We start from the raw sequence: 20,652 nt of genomic DNA on the forward strand, positions 1-20,652 counted from the left end.
GATATCGAAACTCAAAAATTCGGCCCGAAAAAAAAACGACAGTGGTACCCCTTACGTTTTTTTTTGGGGCGAAAAATTAAGTTTCTCCAATCTTCCTAAATTCTGATAGAGGGCCATGAGACTTAGACCTGAGTGCAAAAATGGAGGCTCTAGCCCCTTCCAGAGCTGAGATATCGAAACTCAAAAATTCGGCCCGAAAAAAAAAACGACAGTGGTACCCCTTACGTTTTTTTTTTGGGCGAAAAATTAAGTTTCTCCAATCTTCCCAAATTCTGATAGAGGGCCATGAGACTTAGACCTGAGTGCAAAAATGGAGGCTCTAGCCCCTTCCAGAGCTGAGATATCGAAACTCAAAAATTCGGCCCGAAAAAAAAAACGACAGTGGTACCCCTTACGGTTTTTTTTTTTTTGGGCGAAAAATTAAGTTTCTCCAATCTTCCCAAATTCTGATAGAGGGCCATGAGACTTAGACCTGAGTGCAAAAATGGAGGCTCTAGCCCCTTCCCGAGCTGAGATATCGAAACTCAAAAATTCGGCCCGAAAAAAAAAAACGACAGTGGTACCCCTTACGTTTTTTTTTTGGGGCGAAAAATTAAGTTTCTCCAATCTTCCCAAATTCTGATAGAGGGCCATGAGACTTAGACCTGAGTGCAAAAATGGAGGCTCTAGCCGCTTCCAGAGCTGAGATATCGAAACTCAAAAATTCGGCCCGAAAAAAAAACGACAGTGGTACCCCTTACGTTTTTTTTTTTGGGGGCGAAAAATTAAGTTTCTCCAATCTTCCCAAATTCTGATAGAGGGCCATGAGACTTAGACCTGAGTGCAAAAATGGAGGCTCTAGCCCCTTCCAGAGCTGAGATATCGAAACTCAAAAATTCGGCCTGAAAAAAAAACGACAGTGGTACCCCTTACGTTTTTTTTTTTGGGCGAAAAATTAAGTTTCTCCAATCTTCCCAAATTCTGATAGAGGGCCATGAGACTTAGACCTGAGTGCAAAAATGGAGGCTCTAGCCCCTTCCAGAGCTGAGATATCGAAACTCAAAAATTCGGCCCGAAAAAAAAACGACAGTGGTACCCCTTACGTTTTTTTTGGGGGCGAAAAATTAAGTTTCTCCAATCTTCCTAAATTCTGATAGAGGGCCATGAGACTTAGACCTGAGTGCAAAAATGGAGGCTCTAGCCCCTTCCAGAGCTGAGATATCGAAACTCAAAAATTCGGCCCGAAAAAAAAAACGACAGTGGTACCCCTTACGTTTTTTTTTTTGGGCGAAAAATTAAGTTTCTCCAATCTTTCCAAATTCTGATAGAGGGCCATGAGACTTAGACCTGAGTGCAAAAATGGAGGCTCTAGCCCCTTCCAGAGCTGAGATATCGAAACTCAAAAATTCGGCCCGAAAAAAAAAACGACAGTGGTACCCCTTACGTTTTTTTTTTGGGCGAAAAATTAAGTTTCTCCAATCTTCCCAAATTCTGATAGAGGGCCATGAGACTTAGACCTGAGTGCAAAAATGGAGGCTCTAGCCCCTTCCAGAGCTGAGATATCGAAACTCAAAAATTCGGCCCGAAAAAAAAAACGACAGTGGTACCCCTTACGTTTTTTTTTTGGGCGAAAAATTAAGTTTCTCCAATCTTCCCAAATTCTGATAGAGGGCCATGAGACTTAGACCTGAGTGCAAAAATGGAGGCTCTAGCCCCTTCCCGAGCTGAGATATCGAAACTCAAAAATTCGGCCCGAAAAAAAAAAAACAGTGGTACCCCTTACGTTTTTTTTTTGGGGCGAAAAATTAAGTTTCTCCAATCTTCCCAAATTCTGATAGAGGGCCATGAGACTTAGACCTGAGTGCAAAAATGGAGGCTCTAGCCGCTTCCAGAGCTGAGATATCGAAACTCAAAAATTCGGCCCGAAAAAAAAACGACAGTGGTACCCCTTACGTTTTTTTTTTTGGGGGCGAAAAATTAAGTTTCTCCAATCTTCCCAAATTCTGATAGAGGGCCATGAGACTTAGACCTGAGTGCAAAAATGGAGGCTCTAGCCCCTTCCAGAGCTGAGATATCGAAACTCAAAAATTCGGCCCGAAAAAAAAACGACAGTGGTACCCCTTACGTTTTTTTTTTTTTGGGCGAAAAATTAAGTTTCTCCAATCTTCCCAAAACTCTGGATTCTGGTAGAGGGCCATGAGACTTAGACCAGAGTGCAAACATGGAGGCTCTAGCCCCTTCCAGAGCTGGGATATCGAAACTCAAAAATTCGGCCCGAAAAAAAAAACGACAGTGGTACCCCTTATGTTTTTTTTTTTCGGGCGAAAAATTACGTTTCTCCAATCTTCCCAAAACTCTGGATTCTGATAGAGGGCCATGTAACTTAGACCTGAGTGCAAAAATGGAGGCTCTAGCCCCTTCCAGAGCTGAGATATCGAAACTCAAAAATTTGGCCCGAAAAAAAAACGACAGTGGTACCCCTTATGTTTTGTTTTTTTTCGGGCAAAAAATTAAGTTTCTCCAATCTTCCCAAAACTCTGCATTCTGATAGAGGGCCATGAGACTTAGACCTGAGTGCAAAAATGGAGGCTCTAGCCCCTTCCAGAGCTGAGATATCGAAACTCAAAAATTCGACCCGAAAAAAACAAACGACAGTTGTACCCCTTTCTTTTTTTTGGGTGGGGGGGCAAAAATTAAGTTTCTCCAATCTTCCCAAAACTCTGGATTCTGATAGAGGGCCATGAGACTTAAACCTGAGTTCAAAAATGGAGGCTCTAGCCCCTTCCAGAGCTGAGATATCGAAACTCAAAAATTCGGCCCGAAAAAAAAAACGACAGTGGTACCCCTTACGGTTTGTTTTTTTTTGGGCGAAAAATTAAGTTTCTCCAATCTTCCCAAATTCTGATAGAGGGCCATGAGACTTAGACCTGAGTGCAAAAATGGAGGCTCTAGCCCCTTCCCGAGCTGAGATATCGAAACTCAAAAATTCGGCCCGAAAAAAAAAAACGACAGTGGTACCCCTTACGTTTTTTTTTTGGGGCGAAAAATTAAGTTTCTCCAATCTTCCCAAATTCTGATAGAGGGCCATGAGACTTAGACCTGAGTGCAAAAATGGAGGCTCTAGCCGCTTCCAGAGCTGAGATATCGAAACTCAAAAATTCGGCCCGAAAAAAAAACGACAGTGGTACCCCTTACGTTTTTTTTTTTGGGGGCGAAAAATTAAGTTTCTCCAATCTTCCCAAATTCTGATAGAGGGCCATGAGACTTAGACCTGAGTGCAAAAATGGAGGCTCTAGCCCCTTCCAGAGCTGAGATATCGAAACTCAAAAATTCGGCCTGAAAAAAAAACAACAGTGGTACCCCTTACGTTTTTTTTTTTGGGCGAAAAATTAAGTTTCTCCAATCTTCCCAAATTCTGATAGAGGGCCATGAGACTTAGACCTGAGTGCAAAAATGGAGGCTCTAGCCCCTTCCAGAGCTGAGATATCGAAACTCAAAAATTCGGCCCGAAAAAAAAACGACAGTGGTACCCCTTACGTTTTTTTTGGGGGCGAAAAATTAAGTTTCTCCAATCTTCCTAAATTCTGATAGAGGGCCATGAGACTTAGACCTGAGTGCAAAAATGGAGGCTCTAGCCCCTTCCAGAGCTGAGATATCGAAACTCAAAAATTCGGCCCGAAAAAAAAAACGACAGTGGTACCCCTTACGTTTTTTTTTTTGGGCGAAAAATTAAGTTTCTCCAATCTTTCCAAATTCTGATAGAGGGCCATGAGACTTAGACCTGAGTGCAAAAATGGAGGCTCTAGCCCCTTCCAGAGCTGAGATATCGAAACTCAAAAATTCGGCCCGAAAAAAAAAACGACAGTGGTACCCCTTACGTTTTTTTTTTTTTTTGGGCGAAAAATTAAGTTTCTCCAATCTTCCCAAATTCTGATAGAGGGCCATGAGACTTAGACCTGAGTGCAAAAATGGAGGCTCTAGCCCCTTCCCGAGCTGAGATATCGAAACTCAAAAATTCGGCCCGAAAAAAAAAAAACAGTGGTACCCCTTACGTTTTTTTTTTGGGGCGAAAAATTAAGTTTCTCCAATCTTCCCAAATTCTGATAGAGGGCCATGAGACTTAGACCTGAGTGCAAAAATGGAGGCTCTAGCCGCTTCCAGAGCTGAGATATCGAAACTCAAAAATTCGGCCCGAAAAAAAAACGACAGTGGTACCCCTTACGTTTTTTTTTTTGGGGGCGAAAAATTAAGTTTCTCCAATCTTCCCAAATTCTGATAGAGGGCCATGAGACTTAGACCTGAGTGCAAAAATGGAGGCTCTAGCCCCTTCCAGAGCTGAGATATCGAAACTCAAAAATTCGGCCCGAAAAAAAAACGACAGTGGTACCCCTTACGTTTTTTTTTTTTTGGGCGAAAAATTAAGTTTCTCCAATCTTCCCAAAACTCTGGATTCTGGTAGAGGGCCATGAGACTTAGACCAGAGTGCAAACATGGAGGCTCTAGCCCCTTCCAGAGCTGGGATATCGAAACTCAAAAATTCGGCCCGAAAAAAAAAACGACAGTGGTACCCCTTATGTTTTTTTTTTTTCGGGCGAAAAATTACGTTTCTCCAATCTTCCCAAAACTCTGGATTCTGATAGAGGGCCATGTAACTTAGACCTGAGTGCAAAAATGGAGGCTCTAGCCCCTTCCAGAGCTGAGATATCGAAACTCAAAAATTTGGCCCGAAAAAAAAACGACAGTGGTACCCCTTATGTTTTGTTTTTTTTCGGGCAAAAAATTAAGTTTCTCCAATCTTCCCAAAACTCTGCATTCTGATAGAGGGCCATGAGACTTAGACCTGAGTGCAAAAATGGAGGCTCTAGCCCCTTCCAGAGCTGAGATATCGAAACTCAAAAATTCGACCCGAAAAAAACAAACGACAGTTGTACCCCTTTCTTTTTTTTGGGTGGGGGGGCAAAAATTAAGTTTCTCCAATCTTCCCAAAACTCTGGATTCTGATAGAGGGCCATGAGACTTAAACCTGAGTTCAAAAATGGAGGCTCTAGACACTTCTAGAGCTGAGATATATCGAAACTCAAAAATTCGACCCAAAAAAAAAACGACAGTGGTACCCCTTTCGTTTTTTTTTTTCGGGCGAAAAATTAAGTTTCTCTAATCTTCTCAAAACTCTGGATTCTGATAGAGGGCCATGAGACTTTGACCTGAGTGCAAAAATGGAGGCTCTAGCCCCTTCCAGAGCTGAGATATCGAAACTCAAAAAAACGTGCGTGCGTGCGTGCGTGCGTGCGTGCGTGCGTGCGTGCGTGCGCGCGTGCGCACAGTAGTGCAGTGCCAGATCAGTGCTGTGTGTAATAAGCCCAGCATTGTTTATGTGGATGAGTGCGTTTTGGTGCTGACTGTGTCCTTTTCACATCCGGTCCTCCACTCCTCCAGCACCTGACTGCCAACACTCACTTCAGTCCCTAATATGAAGAAATGTTGTGATGGATCCGTGTCAATATCGGGATTCTGATAACACCTGGTTTGGCCTATACATCCTTTAACATTCCCCGTTATTTAAGCCTCTAAAAGTGTGTGTTGTGTACCGTTATAACCGATCTTCAGGCAGTTTCATGGGATTTATGTAACATGTTTGCCCCCCCTTTTTTTGTAGGGAAAGTGTTGAATATTTATAATGGCATAAATGCTAAGTGGGATCTCCATATCTCAGCTCTGGACGGGTCTAGAGACTCCATTTTGGCACTCAGGTCTAAGTCCCATGGCCTTCCATCAGAATCCAGAGTTTTGAGAAGATTGGAGAAACTTATTTTTTCGCACCGGAAAAAAAATGACAGGGGTACCACTAATTTTTAGTTTCTCCAATCTTCCCAAAACTCTGGATTCTGATAGAGGGCCATGAGACTATAGAGCCTCCATTTTTGCACTCAGGTCTAAATCCCAGGCCCTCTATTTACAGTATATGTACTTACACAAGAAAGTAGCAAGGTAACTTCATGGGTTAATGTTAGTTTTAGGGGACGGTTCAGAGTTAGTACCAATTTAAGGTTAGCTAGCTAGTTAGTCAGCTATTTATCAAAATTATGGACACTACAGAACACTACAATAAAGTGTTTCCAGACTAGTTATAAAGGAATAGAGCTAGAAATATACTTCTGCTGAACTTCTTGTTCACAAAAGAAGTAATTACACAAAAAAAGTAATTTTGAAGAATATGGGTAACCAAACAGTTTACTTAAGTCAATGGGGCCCATCATCGGTTTCCGACTTTCTTCAAAATGACTTATTTTGTGTTCAACAGAAGAAGGTCATTCATACAGGTTTGGAAAAACTTTGATGACAGACAGAATTTTCATTTTTGGGTGAACTATCCCTTTAAGAAAACCTCTGACTGCCAGATTCAACCGGATTCAACCAATCACATTCTGAGAAAACAAGATTGCGTAATCACCGGACGAGACGTCACATATCCCAGAATACTGTGCTGCTTTCCTTGCGAACAGAAATGGCGTCGAGGGCACCAGGTAAAATGTTTACAGATTTATTTATTTTTTAAATTACGAACTTATGAATTTGTTGTCAGCAAGTTAAGGAGTTTTTTTATAACATCTCCTTTCTGCGCTATTAGAATGACTGTTGGCGTCGTTGTCTGTTTTGTCATGTAAATCACTGATGTCCTCTACTGAGTGAGTGTCCTCGTCTGCACTAGTCGAAATACGTTTTTATTCCCACGTCGCCTGTAATACCTACTTTTGTGTGTACGCGTGCGCGAGTGTTTTAATTATAAGAGATAATTTAATTCTGAGTGTAGAGACCCATAACTGAATCTCATGTCAGCTGTGACCGTTTGTCAGAGATTTTTCTGCTTTAAATGGATAGCTCCCCCAAAAAAGAAAATTATCACTAAGTTGTTCTAAACCTGTATGAGTTTCTTTGTTCTGTTGAACACAAAATAAGATATTTTGGAAGTAATATGGAAGTACTTCTTCCATGAAATACTATGGAAGTGAATGGCTACCATCAGCCATTCACTTAGGGTGAGTGATGTCAATTTTGGGTGGCCTATCCTCTTAATAACCTAGTCAACACTTGAAAGTCACCATAAACTTCACATTTAAGTCATTTGTTTCTGTACAGCTGCAACCGGCCGGCTCCTGTTGGGCTTCAGAAAGTGGTACTACAACGCATGCGGTTTCAACAAACTTGGTAAGAACTGCCATCGCGTTACCATGCAGACAATGCAATGTTTTGAAATTGTGACCTTCAAGAAGTATATGGTATGCAAATGTATTCATTTCTTCCTCATGTCATGTAGGTTTGATGCGGGACGACACCATCAACGAGGACAGTGACGTGAAAGAGGCCATTCGTCGGCTTCCAGAACCGGTTTACAACGACAGGATGTTTCGCATCAAGAGAGCTCTGGATCTTTCCATGAAGCAACAGGTTCTTCCCAAGGAGCAGTGGACTAATTTTGAGGAGGTGGGAAAGAGATTGTCCTGGGGCTTTTATTAAAGTTTGATATTCCTTAAAGGACAACTCCAGTGCAAAATGAACCAAGGTGTACACTGGTTAGCTCCCCAGCCAGAGACACCACATCCAACCCTGGTATCAATTCAAAAGAATTTTTTTACCTAATGGGAGTTGTTTAGCTAGAGGACAGACTGATCTCATGATGTCATGTTGCAGAGGAAGTGAAGGGGAAGGGCCATTCAGTCCAATCATTCAGTAACAGGGCATGCTAGTTGCACCCACCAACAGCACCCAGAGCAGACACCCGACCTAAAGTTTTTATATTTAAAAAATTAAATAATAATAGAAAATAAGGTTATTGATATTTATACATAATATTTTATGAATTGTTACTTATAGGAAGAAAAAGGAAGGGAATGCTCATAATTCTATAATAATAATATCTATTTCATCTTCCCTACTACCACCACCCTCTCTGATAAATATCATAAAGATTATAGCAATAGTGATAAAATACAGATTATAAATCTTTATTTTATTTTAAACAGCACTTTTATTTCCAACATACCCTCATTCATGTCTGTTTTGAGGTGACCATAGACCTCCATTATATGACTGGCAAATAAGACCGGTTTGACCTAAAAATATAAAAATTGAAACTACTGTGGAAACAGACACCTACATCTTCGATGCCCTTAAGGAAAGCTAAAACATACCAAAAATTAATTTCAAAGTGAACTATCCCTTTAAGCACCTTTCAGATATAAGCGGTTTTAACTGCTGTTCATTCTTCCCCGCAGGATGTTCCTTACCTCGAGCCGTATCTGGTGGAGGTTATCCGTGAAAAGAAGGAAAGAGAGGAGTGGGCGAAGAAGTAGGATGAGGCCAAAGCTCCTGTTTGATGTGGCGTCTGGTGTCTTCTATTTAAGAGTAAATGTATTATGTGATTAGTCCCTATACCTATTAAAATGTCTTTTCTGACAAAAGTCTGCAAATGCCTGTAGTGTTTTTTTTTCCTTTGAGTAAAAAAAGGCCATTTAATTAAATATGCAATTGTTCTTAAGGTAGGTGTTTGTTATTTACAAAATAACTCACATTTTACAAGACATAGTACAATTTCATGGTTAACTTGGACAATAAACTGAGATCAAGCTCAATCACAATCCTGTTATGGATAGTCGCAAATGTTTTAAATACTTTATTAGACATTGTCTAATAGAGATGTGCATGTCTTGCAGACACTGAACTCTGTTTCTGTTATGTTTAGCCTTCTTGAATATTAAGGTATTTTCAAACATTAATTTTCCACTTTGAATTAATGTACAAACACAAAGGCAGTTATTTTTAAAGAGGTTTAATAGAATATTTTTACTAAGTATTGAATAAAGGTCATAATTGATTCCAATATCTATACTGGTGTCTTGGATAAAAATTACAAATTTTATCTCCAGGGGAGAAAAAATATCCATTAAACATAACAGTAATTGAAAGCTAATCCTAAAGTGCAAATTATCGCATTTTTTATTTAATTGCAGACCATTAAAAAATAAGTTAACCTTAAACAAGTTACATTTAACTATAATCAAAGCTGAATTTTTCAGCTGAAGAAATATGTCTTATAAATGTTGAAAACATACATCCTAAGTTCTCGTTCATTTTGAACGTCTCACTCCATCATTCTCTGCTCTCTCTGTTGATTAACACTATTGACAGTGTCAATGAAGTTCCCTACGACACTGTTGACCGATCGCAACATGGAGACTCCCAGTTCGTTGCTGGTCTCGTTGATGTCAGGATCGTAGGCTCCAAATAATGGAGTGCAGACTTCTATGTGTCTTTTCCCCTCCCTCTCTAAAATACCAACAAGTTCAGTCCTGGCTAGCTGGAACTTCTCCCTGTCGTAGTTTGTCAGTGTCCCATCGTCCAGCGGGTAGGTGGCACCTTCAGGATAACAGTCACGAGGGACGGGCAGCTCAATGTATCTGTGGCACAAAGTCAGAAGTAAACACTCAAATCGCTAAAAAGTTCAAAGACATACGTGCTTTTACAAAGTTTTGGTTTTGGCCTCTTTTTCATGCTTAAATGTTTAAAAACATTATGTCCCCCTGTCTATGTTGGGACGCAATGAGGGAGTTCAGAAACAGTGACACTGATATAGAGAATAACTCCCGCTGGAGCGACTTTGTTGCTGTTTGAGCATGAAAAAGTTACAAAGCAGAGAGTTGAACATGTAAAAAAGTCTAATATGACCCCAATGAGCACACAGTCTTACTGTACCTCAAAGCAGGAAAACCCAGCGCCAGCGTATTGAAAAGAATGCGCAGGGCAGCGATGCTCAGGGGATTACCCAGGATCTTCAGTTCCTGTAGTGCGTGACAGGGTCTCAGTGCTTGTGTGAACATATCCAGGGTCTCGTCGTCCAGTCCGCACTCCTCCACACCCAGACTCGTGAGTGTGGCAGAACAGCGATACAGAAGCTTCCTGAAGGGGTTGGGGAAGACGTCTGCCACCGCATGACCACTCAGGTCCAACTTCACGATGTGCTCACTGTGCAGGCTGTTGGCGAAGTACACCATGTCCACTGCGCTGAGACTACAGTTCGCTAACTCGATAACCTGCAGCGGAGTGTTTAGTGGACTGGTGAAACAAACAGATTCATGTTACTCAAAACAAGTGTTTTAAAAATGATCTAAAATAAGATAATAGCATAATGAAATGTACACTAAATGCAGCTAATAATAGGCATGCTATTATTGCATTGCATACTATAATATCAAAACTGTTAATATTTAAAAAATAAAAGCATTTTTAAAATAATTTGGCAAAAAGCTGCATTAAAATAGCTGAAAAAAATCTCTCTTTTTTTGAAAATTTGTTTCTCTGCAAATTTGACAGGATTATTGATGAATATTATTACAATTTAGTTTTTCATTTCAATATTATTGTAAAATGACATTTAATCCTGTGATCAAAGCTGAATTTTCAGCATCATTACTCCAGTCTTCGTCGTCACATGATCCTTCAGGAATCACTCTAATATGATGATTTTTCTATTATCAATGTTGAAAGCGCTGCGCTGAATATGATTCATATAAAATGAATAAAAGTATTAATATCATGGTGCAGATCGTGTTTTGGCACCTGTATGACATGTGATGTTGTGACTGTTATAAGACACACTGCTATTTACAGCGAATGTAGAACACACTGTTTTGCCAGTCATGCCCTGGCCTACTTAGAGTTCGCAATGGGACAGCTGTCTGCATTCTTACAGTCACACAACAAACAGGGTGCGATTTCAACAACAATAACAGGTTTATTATCAACCCATGTTGTCTAGTCTAGTGTGTTGTTGAATCGCTCCCTGTTTACAAACCCTCAATAAGATTCTCAGATCTAACATTTAAAGGGATACTCCACCAAAATATGAAAATTCTGTCATCATTTACTCACCCTCAAGTTGTTGCAAACCTGTGAGTTTCTTCCTTTTGCTAAACACAAAGGAAGATATTTTGAAGAATGATTATGGAATTAGACTAAAAAAGTACCCGAAAGCAGAAACAGGTACAACTTTTACACAGTGGAAAACCAAACAAAGGCAAGCCGAGTCGAGCTGGTACTGATGGCTTGAGGGTGAGTAAATTATGGGATAATTTACATTTTGGGGTGAACTATTCCAACCGTTTACCTCAGCAGTCTCCTCAGATGTCCTGTAAGAGTGGAAAAGCCCAGATAAAGCTCTCTCAGCTCAGTCAGTTTGCTCATCAGCTCTCCCAGAACTCCCATGAGCCCCTCGTCATCCGGGCCCAACCGGTGCACGTTCAACGCCTGCGCAGGAAGGGTGATGGAGCGCAGCTTGGGGAACTTCAACTGGGAGAACATCACTTCGATGTGTGGAGCCTCCAGATGTACGTTGTGTACCACTTCTAGCTTCTGCAAGCCGTGTGACTCCACCAGCTTCAGGAGGTAAAACAGGTCCCTGAGGCTCAACGAATCCACACGCAGGCCCAGGAAGTGCAGTTTTAACGGGCAATGTCTGCGAAGCAACAAAGCCTGAGCCACAACCTCGTTGTTCCGTCCAGTAACAAAAGCATCCATGCGAACGTCTACCTCCACTTCAAACGCTGATGGTGCTGCTTGACCATCTTGCATGGATGCCATAGTCTCGTAGCACATGCGGGTGAGAAGCTCGGTTCGTGCCCAACGCCCGAGGGTCCGTCCACAGGGACATACCTGGTGTTCAGTGTCTTGCAGACCCATTATATCCACCACACATAGCTTTTTAGCATACGTGCTTGGAGCTTGAAACACATAGTCCCTCAGACCTGTGAGAAGGGCCTCCAAACAGAGCCTGCATGTGCGGGACGTGAGATCCTCCGGACAGTCCACCGTTCGGCCTAACAGTTTATTCAAGTTAATCTCTGTCAGAGGCCACGTCTGGACCAAGTCGTGGAGCACTGATGCCTCCTCGCGCAGATAACTGGCCTTGAAGAGGATTGGGTAGAGATTGCAAGACAAGCAGTGGAGGTTCTGACACGCGTTTGTGCCGGTTTGGACAAAGCCCTCGGCTGCTAGGAACTTCAAGCTTTTCATGGTTTTTTGTCAGCTCCGAAGATCAAGGAGACTTCATAGAGCTGTCAGCCTTTAGGAGTTGTGGTGTGTTTCTTCTGCCCTCTTTCAGCCAACATATACCTATACGTCAACTCAAGAAGAGAGCCGTACTTAGCGAGAGCACGAGGAGGGAGGCAGTCGAGAGGGGGTTAGTTATTTATAGAAGCAGCTGTCTCATACTCTCATGGTTATCAGACAGGGGTTAAACAGTCATTAGATTCCGGACGGCTGCTAAGGAAAAAGAAGAAGTCTCTTACCTGTGCTTATTGACCATCAGACAGAAAAGGGGAAAAGATGATGAGAATAATAATAAGATTATTCTAAGGAGTAGAATATTCTAAAGGAGTAATTCACTTAAAAAAAAAAAACTTTTGCTGATAATTTACTCACCCCCATGTCATCCAAGATGTCCATGTCTTTCTTTCTTCAGTCGAAAAGAAATTAAGGTTTTTGATGAAAACATTCCAGGATTTTTCTCCATATAAAGGAATTCAATGGGTCCAAATGGTTCAAGCTCCAAAAGACGATTTTTAAACGATTCAAGACGATGAATAAGGGTCTTATCAACCGAAAAGATAGATAATTTAAAAAAAATTTAAAAAGTTTAAGTTTTATAAGCACAAACGCTCGTCTTGCTCTGTTCTGTGATGCACGTTCGTGACTCTCCTGTTCGAACTCGTTCATCAAAATCAACAAATCTTTTTGAGTTATTTGGTTCATTCAACGAACAAAATGAACAAATTGACTTGGAAAAAGTTTGAGAGTCACGAACGCGCATCACAGAACAGAGCAAGATGAGCGTTTGTGCTTATAAAACTTTTTTTATTAAATGAGCGATCGTTTCACTTGATAAGACATCGTCTTTTCGAGTTGTGGTGTGTCATCATCGTCTTATTAAGATTCATCGTCTGAAATGGTTTAAAGCCCTTTGAACAGTTTGCACAGAAAGTAAGAAAATCCCTTATGAGGGTACATTTGAAACTTACACATACATTTGAAACTCAAAAAATTAGAATATTGTGCAAAAGTTAATGTATTTTAGTCATTCAAGTTAAAAGGTGAAACTAATATATTTAGTATATATACTTATATACATATGCATGATTGTACTTTTCAGAGGGCTGAGATTTCTGTATTTAAAATACTCTTTTTTTTATTGATTTCATGTAATATTCTAATTTTCTGAGATTTTGAAATTGGGGTTTTCATAAGCTGTAAGCCATCATCAAAATTAAAACTTTTGCACGATATTCTAATTTTTCCAGTTTCACCTGTACAGTTAAAATTAGGCTTGAAAACCTTGTGGACGGGGACACGGGGGGGGGACGGGTGGGATATGTCCCCACCACTTTTGAAACATCTACGCGACACAGATGTACCAATGCAAATAAAACATCTCCAGTTAACAGCATTCGTTTCATTTGTTTGTTAAATGGGATTCTCCATTATTCTCTCTGGTGGCAGTGTTACTACAAATAACAGATAAGACTTAGACAGAAAAAAACACTATTTTTTTTTTTTTTAGAAAAAGATCCAACTTTACAGAACATTTGACAAGATGACAGAGACACTGTTTGAGAAGGAATTTCCTTTCAAAACTTGACTTACCTCGCAGTGCACAGTATTGCTCTACTTCTGGATCTCCACCACATATGATCCTAGAGTTAAACAGACAAAACAAATCATTAAAACTTTGGACATCCAATTAAAACAATGGACAACCACTTCCCCCCATTTTCCACCTTCGTTTCCCACCCTCTGTTTTCAAAACCAGTGTTGGGGCTGCGCTCAAAGACCCTGCTGTTCTGGCTGCCGGCCATATGCCTTTCACACAGTGATGAAAACTCCAGGCTCCAATTGAGAGAATGAGAGCAAAGGAAAAAGATGGACGAGACCCAACACCGTCTTAATACAACGCTGAGAACGACAGTGTAGTGTGGAGAGGACCGTTCGATACATGCATGCTTTCAAAAACTCTAAATATGAATGATCAAGACAATTTACATTGATTTGTGTTGATGACTCACATTTACATTTATTCACTGCAGTTCTAACAGTGCAAGCTAATGCAAATTTTCAGTTCATTTGACGTTTCAGTCACTATATTCCACTCAAACAATAGGAACACTTGCTATTTGTCCAGCATTTTATCATCTATAAAAAAACGTATTGGTACTTATATATCATTTCATACAAATAAAGACAAACCTAAAGTGCAAAATTAGGAAGGAAGGGTTTCATTTCATTAGTAGCCTACATTCTGTATAAGAATTTTTAAGTTGTTATAGCATGTTGTAATGTTCCATGATGATTAAAAGTTGAGATGAAGATGGCTGTCGTACTCATCAACCAATCAACACTTTACAGGTTTAACATGACCAAGCACTTATAGTGTAGTGTACAGTGACAGTTAACACATCTGAACTGCTTTACCTGCTTGTTTCTGTCCACTTCACCGATGCAGTCCTTGAAAGCATCACCTTTTGCGACACAAAAGTCCACTTAATACACTTTTAATGTAATAGCTAGACCTACATGCCAGAAATAATGAAGATGCACACTTACCCTCTGGGTTTTCTCTTCGTTTGCACGCTAGAAAAATAAATAAAACAAGAATGAGCATTAAGTAGCTTGATATTGCTGGAGATATTGAATCGTCTGGCATGTTATTCCCAAAGTGTCTTACCAGGTTTTTCGATTGCAGTTTTCACATGTTGATTCATCTAATGGAATAAATTAACGAGCTGCCATTTTAGGAACAGGAATGGAGTGGGATATGATATGCATGTTTCCATTGAAGTCTGTCTATGTTCTCGAAATGAAGTTTGAGAAACTCTCCTGTGAGGATTTGCTACATGGAAGAAGCAGCGCAACTCAACTAACACTCCCTTTGGGCATCCTTCAGTTTGAGCACAATATCCTCACTCTACAGTCTAGTCAAATTTGCATGAGCATTATTTTCCAAGCCTTCGAATATATTCCGGAACTACCTTTTCGGTGCTCGTGTCTCTTCTTAAAGAAGAACGTTTAATAAAAAGATTTGATTCGCTCAAATTGAAAACAACATGAATATTTCAAATGAATATATATTTTAGTATTGAGATACCTCTATCCAATTTAACATCAGCACGAATTCAGTATTAAAGGGGGAAAGTTAACTTTGCAACATTTGACTATACAAAAATAACAGCTGCATAAATAAATTAAATTAATAAATTAAATAGTCATCATTACGTTGTAGCGCACTCTCGTGGCGTGTCGAAATACAGCAAGATCTCACGAAATAAAATGTGATCAGTTTTTAAACTTTTTTCTCTGCAAGACTGCAACATCACAATTTTTAGCAACTCCAAAAAGTGATGACAATTACTTTACAACTTTACATAAGCTCTTTGTCAGTTTCATTAATGGTATGATTATTAATATTGTTAGCCGATTGATATTAATGATATTAAGTGTCATGCTCATTCTGATTAAAGATCATTTAATAGGAGAGATGGTCATAGGGACATACAGTCTCATCCATTCCTAAAGCATGCGGTTATCAATATCAGTTGATTAAACTGGATTCTGTTGCCCACTACAAATCAGTGTATTATTGGTTAAAGGGTTAGTTCACCCAAAAATGAAAATTCTGTCAATATTTACTCACCCTCATGTTGTTCCAAACCTCTTATGTGTTTATTTGTTCTGCTGAACACAAAGGAAGATATTTGGAAGAATGTTTTAATCAAACAGATCTCATTCCCCATTGACTACCATAGTATGTAGCCTATTTTTTCCTACTATGGTAGTCAATGGGGAATGAGATCTGTTTGATTAAAACATTCTTCCAAATATCTTCCTTTGTGTTCAGCAGAACAAATAAACACATAAGAGGTTTGGAACAACATTAGGGTGAGTATATACTGACAGAATTTTCATTTTTGGGTGAACTAACCCTTTAAAATCAGTAGGGACACTGAGAATCCGCTGCACAGTATGAAAATATTAAAAACACCTGATATATGTGCAAAAGGGAGCCATGTGCACACTGAGACACAATGTAGAAACCTCACTCACAGTATCTGCAGAGATCAGAGGTCCTGTGATTGCTCTGAATTACGAAGAAATAACATTTATTTTACTAACAACTATAGATAAGTTTTGTTTGTGAAAAAAAACAACACAAATACAAAATACACCCTGAAATTTGACTATTTTTTATTTATTTATTTATTTTTAGAAAGAAAAAAACGGGAAGGGTGTATGTTAATGCTTAGCTTTCTTAATAATATTATTTTTAAAAAAACATGAGGAACATGACATCCTCAGGATATAGCCTTTTTTATTTTTGAGTCATTTTGCAATTTTAGTCGTTTAGCAATTTTGCAAACAATATGTTTAAATACAGTTGATTTGTGTGATTAAAAAAAGAGCGATAAACATGAAAGGTACATCAAATTAAACACAATTTAAATAAAGGTATTTGATTAAACCCATTCATGCTTTTACCTTCTGTGTAAAATACACTCCACACAGCATGCTCACTAGTTAAATTTGGCTTTTTATTTGCTCGTATGATCATTTGTCTTGGTTCAGGTCACAGAAAAACATATAACTTTCTTATTTTTCTGGTTGTCATTCTGGTGTGTATACACATTTATCTTTGTTTACATAACCAAAGACTCAGATGGATATCTATAAGGTATTTAAAGAATACATTAACTTACCTCAAATCTTCCTATTTAATGCATAATTAAAAATGCATTATAATATTTGCAATTTCTTTTGAAATTGTTTCTCGTGTGTATTATTTATAATCTATGATAACTGTGGTTACAATTATTCATGAGACCTTACACTGCATTATGAGGTGCATTACAAGGCACAATAAATGCATTGAAAATTGGGGCTGTGCAAAGATTAATTGTGAATAATTGCATCCAAAATAAAAGTTTGTGTAATAAACGTGTGTGTGTGCTGTGTATAATTATTTTGTATATATAAATACATATGCATACATGTTTGTAATTATTTAAGAATTATTTGTACGTAAATACTGTGTGTGTGTGTGTGTATATGTATATATATATATATATATATATATATATATATATATATATATATACACACATACATAAGCTATATTATATATAAATATTTTACATATGAACAACACATTTTCTTATATATTATACATGCATGTGTGTGTATTTATATATTCAAAATAACTATACACAGCACACACAAATATTTTACATTTAATATAAATATATTAAACACAAACATTTATTTAGGATGCGATTAATCGAAATTAATCTTTGCACGGACCTATTGAAAATACTTCTAAAATGCATTATACAACGGCTTTAAAGTAAAGTGTTAATCATAAATGGCTTTCCAGAAATAATCACTCATCAGATACTTAGATATACTTAGAATAATCAGAATTATTATTTTTACCCCCTTCGAGTGGATTATTGTGAATAAAATTTCAATAAAATAAAATATAGACAAAAATATACATTTAAAATTTAAATGAATCTGTTTTAATTAGTCAGTTGGAATCTGTTTCAGGCAAATCTTTAAGACACCGGCCCAGCACCTGAACAATTGTCAGAGTCATGTTCAGTTTCTGTCTTTAGGTTTTTTATAGTTTTCATAGTCTGACTTGTCTGAGTTCTAGAGTGCATTTCAATCTGCTCCCAAGTTGAGTAGTCAGGCCACTGATCAGGGCGTCGGCCATTTTAAGGGCTTCCTCAACCACAACACCCTTCCAGTGCACTGAAACATTCACTCCCTAAAAACTCCCACAATGCACAGAGAAACCCAGGGATAATTTATATAACATGAAATGAAGCATGTATATGTAATAATGTAAGGTCGATGCACATAAAGTTAGCAGTGTCCCAATAGCAGCATCCGAAATCACATACTTCCCTACTATATAGTTGGACGAAAAAAGTATCAAATTCACAGTACTCATAAAAGAGTCGGTGAAAAGTACCCTGATGACCTTCTACTTCCGAATTGTGAGAGATTCTGAAGTGTTTATATGATGGACACTTTAATATCCCATGAGGCCACTGGAGAGGATTTGTGAATGACAGTGATGCTGGTAGGTCACATGATAATGACATCATGGCGAATGTAGTACGTCCAGATTGCATTCATACTACACATACTTTTTTAGTGAATAAGTAATTACTTATTCAAAATAAGTACCGAGAGAGTATGTGATTTCGGAGTCAGAGTCCTTACTAGTGTCCAAATTAGTGTACACCATATACTGGTTCATGACCTAGGAAGCGAGGGCTGATTGAGATGCACCCCAAGTTATTCATTAGATGTCATGGTTCCTAATTAGTTCTCACCTGTTCTGTTGATCATACTCCTCCTGTGTCTTTTGTTCATGGTCTTGTGTTAACATTAGGATGGTAAACGTTGGTTGAAAACACATTTGGGAAATAAACAAGTACAAAACATGAATGAATTTATAGATGCCTGAAAAGGGAGTCGCATATGGACACTCTGAATTAAATACAAATTAACTTTGTATTCAAATGTGACCTCTGTGTCGTAATGTCGAATACAGCGGCTTATGTGTTTAACAGGCGTTCTGAGGCTCCTCTGGAAAATAAGAGCTCGGGAGTATTCAGTTACAAATGTAATTGTAGAAAATATTCGATGGCCAATACCTCACATATCCTAATTCAAGCAGAACAGTTGAGTTTTTGAAAGTGGACTGAAAAGGCAAAAAGTTCAGTTCAGTCTGAATGTACAGTGATTTTAAGGGTTAACTTCACCCAACAGTTTCTTTGATGGCAACAGCAGGTGTTGGTCCAATATGAGTCCAGACGTAGCCTTTATCAGGACGGACTGGTATTGTTGGGAAAGGGCAACTTCTTGATTTGAAATACTCTGATGGAGCATGACAGACAAACTCCAGGTATTCCATTTTTCTTGGCAAGTCCTCTTCAGGGCCTAAGCAAAGAAATAAATGTGTTTATGGAGCTATTAAATGAATAAATCTTGTTTGAAATTAGGATATATGACTGGACCAATATATTCCGGTTTATCAATTCAATTCAAATATCCTTTAACAAATAATTCACATTACATTTGTCAGCAAGGAACATAAGAATTTATTTCAGCAGGAACTTACCAAGGATGTATGTGCCTGGATCAAATCGATCTCGAGGACTGGCCTGAGTTGGGATCAGCCAAGTTAACGCAGCACTTTTCTCACAGTACTGGTCCTGGACAAAACCACGAATCTGTGCGTAATACGGTTTACCGTCATCCTCGTCTATTACTTTAATGACATCTCCTATTTGATAATAGACACCCTGAACACAAGACGTACAGGTTAGATAGGAAGTGGCAGATAAAACAAGCATTTTGAATAGTAGAGGGGAGTGGGTACCTTGTAAAACATGGACTCCGATGTGATGATTGTTGACACAGACTCTGGTGCTTTGATAGGCTATGGGACATGTAGAAAGGAAGGAAGTATAAATACCATTGAACCATTGCATTAAACAACCTAAGTGAAAAACACTTACATTTTTTAATTTAAAAATATGTCGTCTGCCCTTTCCTTTGGTCGAGACTTTTTTCTCAGATGCTGGTGCTTTGTACTTGGTGCTCCGTAACCGAGCGGAGCGTCTGTGGATTTCCTGTTTGGACTGTAACATAAAAAAGAAAAAATATATAGTACCGGTTGATTTGTTTACAAACACTGTACAGAAAATATGGTAGAATTGTTTTGACAGTTGTGTCGTAAATATGGCAACGCCCAGAAGGGGGCGACCCGCTCCGTGTACAATAAATATCACCAATTTGCAACAATTTAATGATATATCTTTCAACTATATTAATATATTTACAAAAAATGTCTTAAACCTTTTTTTTTAAAAGAGCTTTTTAACAAGTAAACATGGGAGCGATGTTGTGTTTGCAAGTGCTTGATTATAAATGGTGTACCGTGTAGCTTGAAGTCTAAATGATAGGTTACGTAAATTAGATGTTAGAAAGCAATTTAAGCAAGATTTCAAACCTGTTTTCCTCCGCCATTATTCTGCTGGATGGTGGATGAAGCAGATGCTCCGGATCCTCCACTCGTTACAATTTTACCCGTGCAGTTGTTACACAAAATTTCCCCCTGGTTTCCTTTTTTCCACATGGAAGAAGAGTTCGTCTTGCATACAGCACAACATGGTTTTAGACCAAGAGGCATGTTTGCTGACCACAAGCAGCAGCCTGGCAAGGTTGCGTTTACAACGGTCTTGCGAAGTTAATTCTGAACTAAACCGTCGTGTTTTTCCTATAGAATGCGATCAAAGCCAAAAATCTACAATAAATGGCGAATTCGAAGAAATATGATCATTCGTTTAACCTCAAATAGACATCTTTCATTTTGAAAACAATGAATGATGGGTCCCGTATGTTTGGTTTTATCAAGCATAAGAAAAAAATCTTCCCGGATACGAAATATGCCAATGTAAAATAAAAGTCCTGACTGGACGATACTTATTTTCAAAATAAAGGTTTAAAAACTGTCTGTGAAAACATTTCACTCCAGGGCGTTGTTCGTTGCCATTTAAT

General features: G+C 38.7%; 3 protein-coding genes across 6 annotated transcripts; 1 reads left to right on the plus strand and 2 right to left on the minus strand.

Annotated features, from left to right (window-relative positions):
- Nucleotides 1-6,380: 6,380 nt before the first annotated feature.
- Nucleotides 6,381-8,441, plus strand: uqcrb (ubiquinol-cytochrome c reductase binding protein). Its single transcript, XM_039681025.2, has 4 exons — nt 6,381-6,503; nt 7,117-7,185; nt 7,295-7,461; nt 8,253-8,441. The coding sequence occupies exons 1-4, from the start codon at nt 6,485-6,487 to the stop codon at nt 8,328-8,330; spliced, it is 333 nt and encodes a 110-aa protein (XP_039536959.1). The 5' UTR covers nt 6,381-6,484; the 3' UTR covers nt 8,331-8,441.
- lrrc14b (leucine rich repeat containing 14B) lies at nt 7,331-15,749 on the minus strand. 4 transcript variants are annotated; one of them, XM_089123035.1, is made up of 7 exons: nt 14,750-15,705; nt 14,629-14,655; nt 14,497-14,543; nt 12,454-13,721; nt 11,141-12,320; nt 9,730-10,089; nt 7,331-9,434 (listed from the first exon to the last, which is right to left on the minus strand). In XM_089123035.1, the coding sequence occupies exons 5-7, from the start codon at nt 12,043-12,045 to the stop codon at nt 9,119-9,121; spliced, it is 1,581 nt and encodes a 526-aa protein (XP_088979161.1). In that variant the 5' UTR covers nt 12,046-12,320; nt 12,454-13,721; nt 14,497-14,543; nt 14,629-14,655; nt 14,750-15,705; the 3' UTR covers nt 7,331-9,118. The 4 variants fall into 4 exon arrangements, with proteins under 4 accessions (XP_088979161.1, XP_088979163.1, XP_088979162.1 ...); XM_089123037.1 differs by adding an exon at nt 13,806-13,914 and having other exon boundaries at nt 11,141-13,721; XM_089123036.1 differs by lacking the exon at nt 14,750-15,705 and adding an exon at nt 15,716-15,749 and having other exon boundaries at nt 11,141-13,721.
- A 621-nt stretch (nt 15,750-16,370) lies between these two features.
- Nucleotides 16,371-20,549, minus strand: gatad1 (GATA zinc finger domain containing 1). Its single transcript, XM_039681168.2, has 5 exons — nt 20,105-20,549; nt 19,611-19,733; nt 19,472-19,531; nt 19,211-19,394; nt 16,371-19,029 (listed from the first exon to the last, which is right to left on the minus strand). The coding sequence occupies exons 1-5, from the start codon at nt 20,282-20,284 to the stop codon at nt 18,848-18,850; spliced, it is 729 nt and encodes a 242-aa protein (XP_039537102.1). The 5' UTR covers nt 20,285-20,549; the 3' UTR covers nt 16,371-18,847.
- Between the last annotated feature and the right edge of the window lie 103 nt (nt 20,550-20,652).

Source organism: Pimephales promelas, chromosome 18 (assembly GCF_988280905.1).
Source record: "Pimephales promelas chromosome 18, fPimPro1.hap1.1, whole genome shotgun sequence".
Lineage (NCBI taxonomy): Eukaryota > Metazoa > Chordata > Actinopteri > Cypriniformes > Leuciscidae > Pimephales > Pimephales promelas.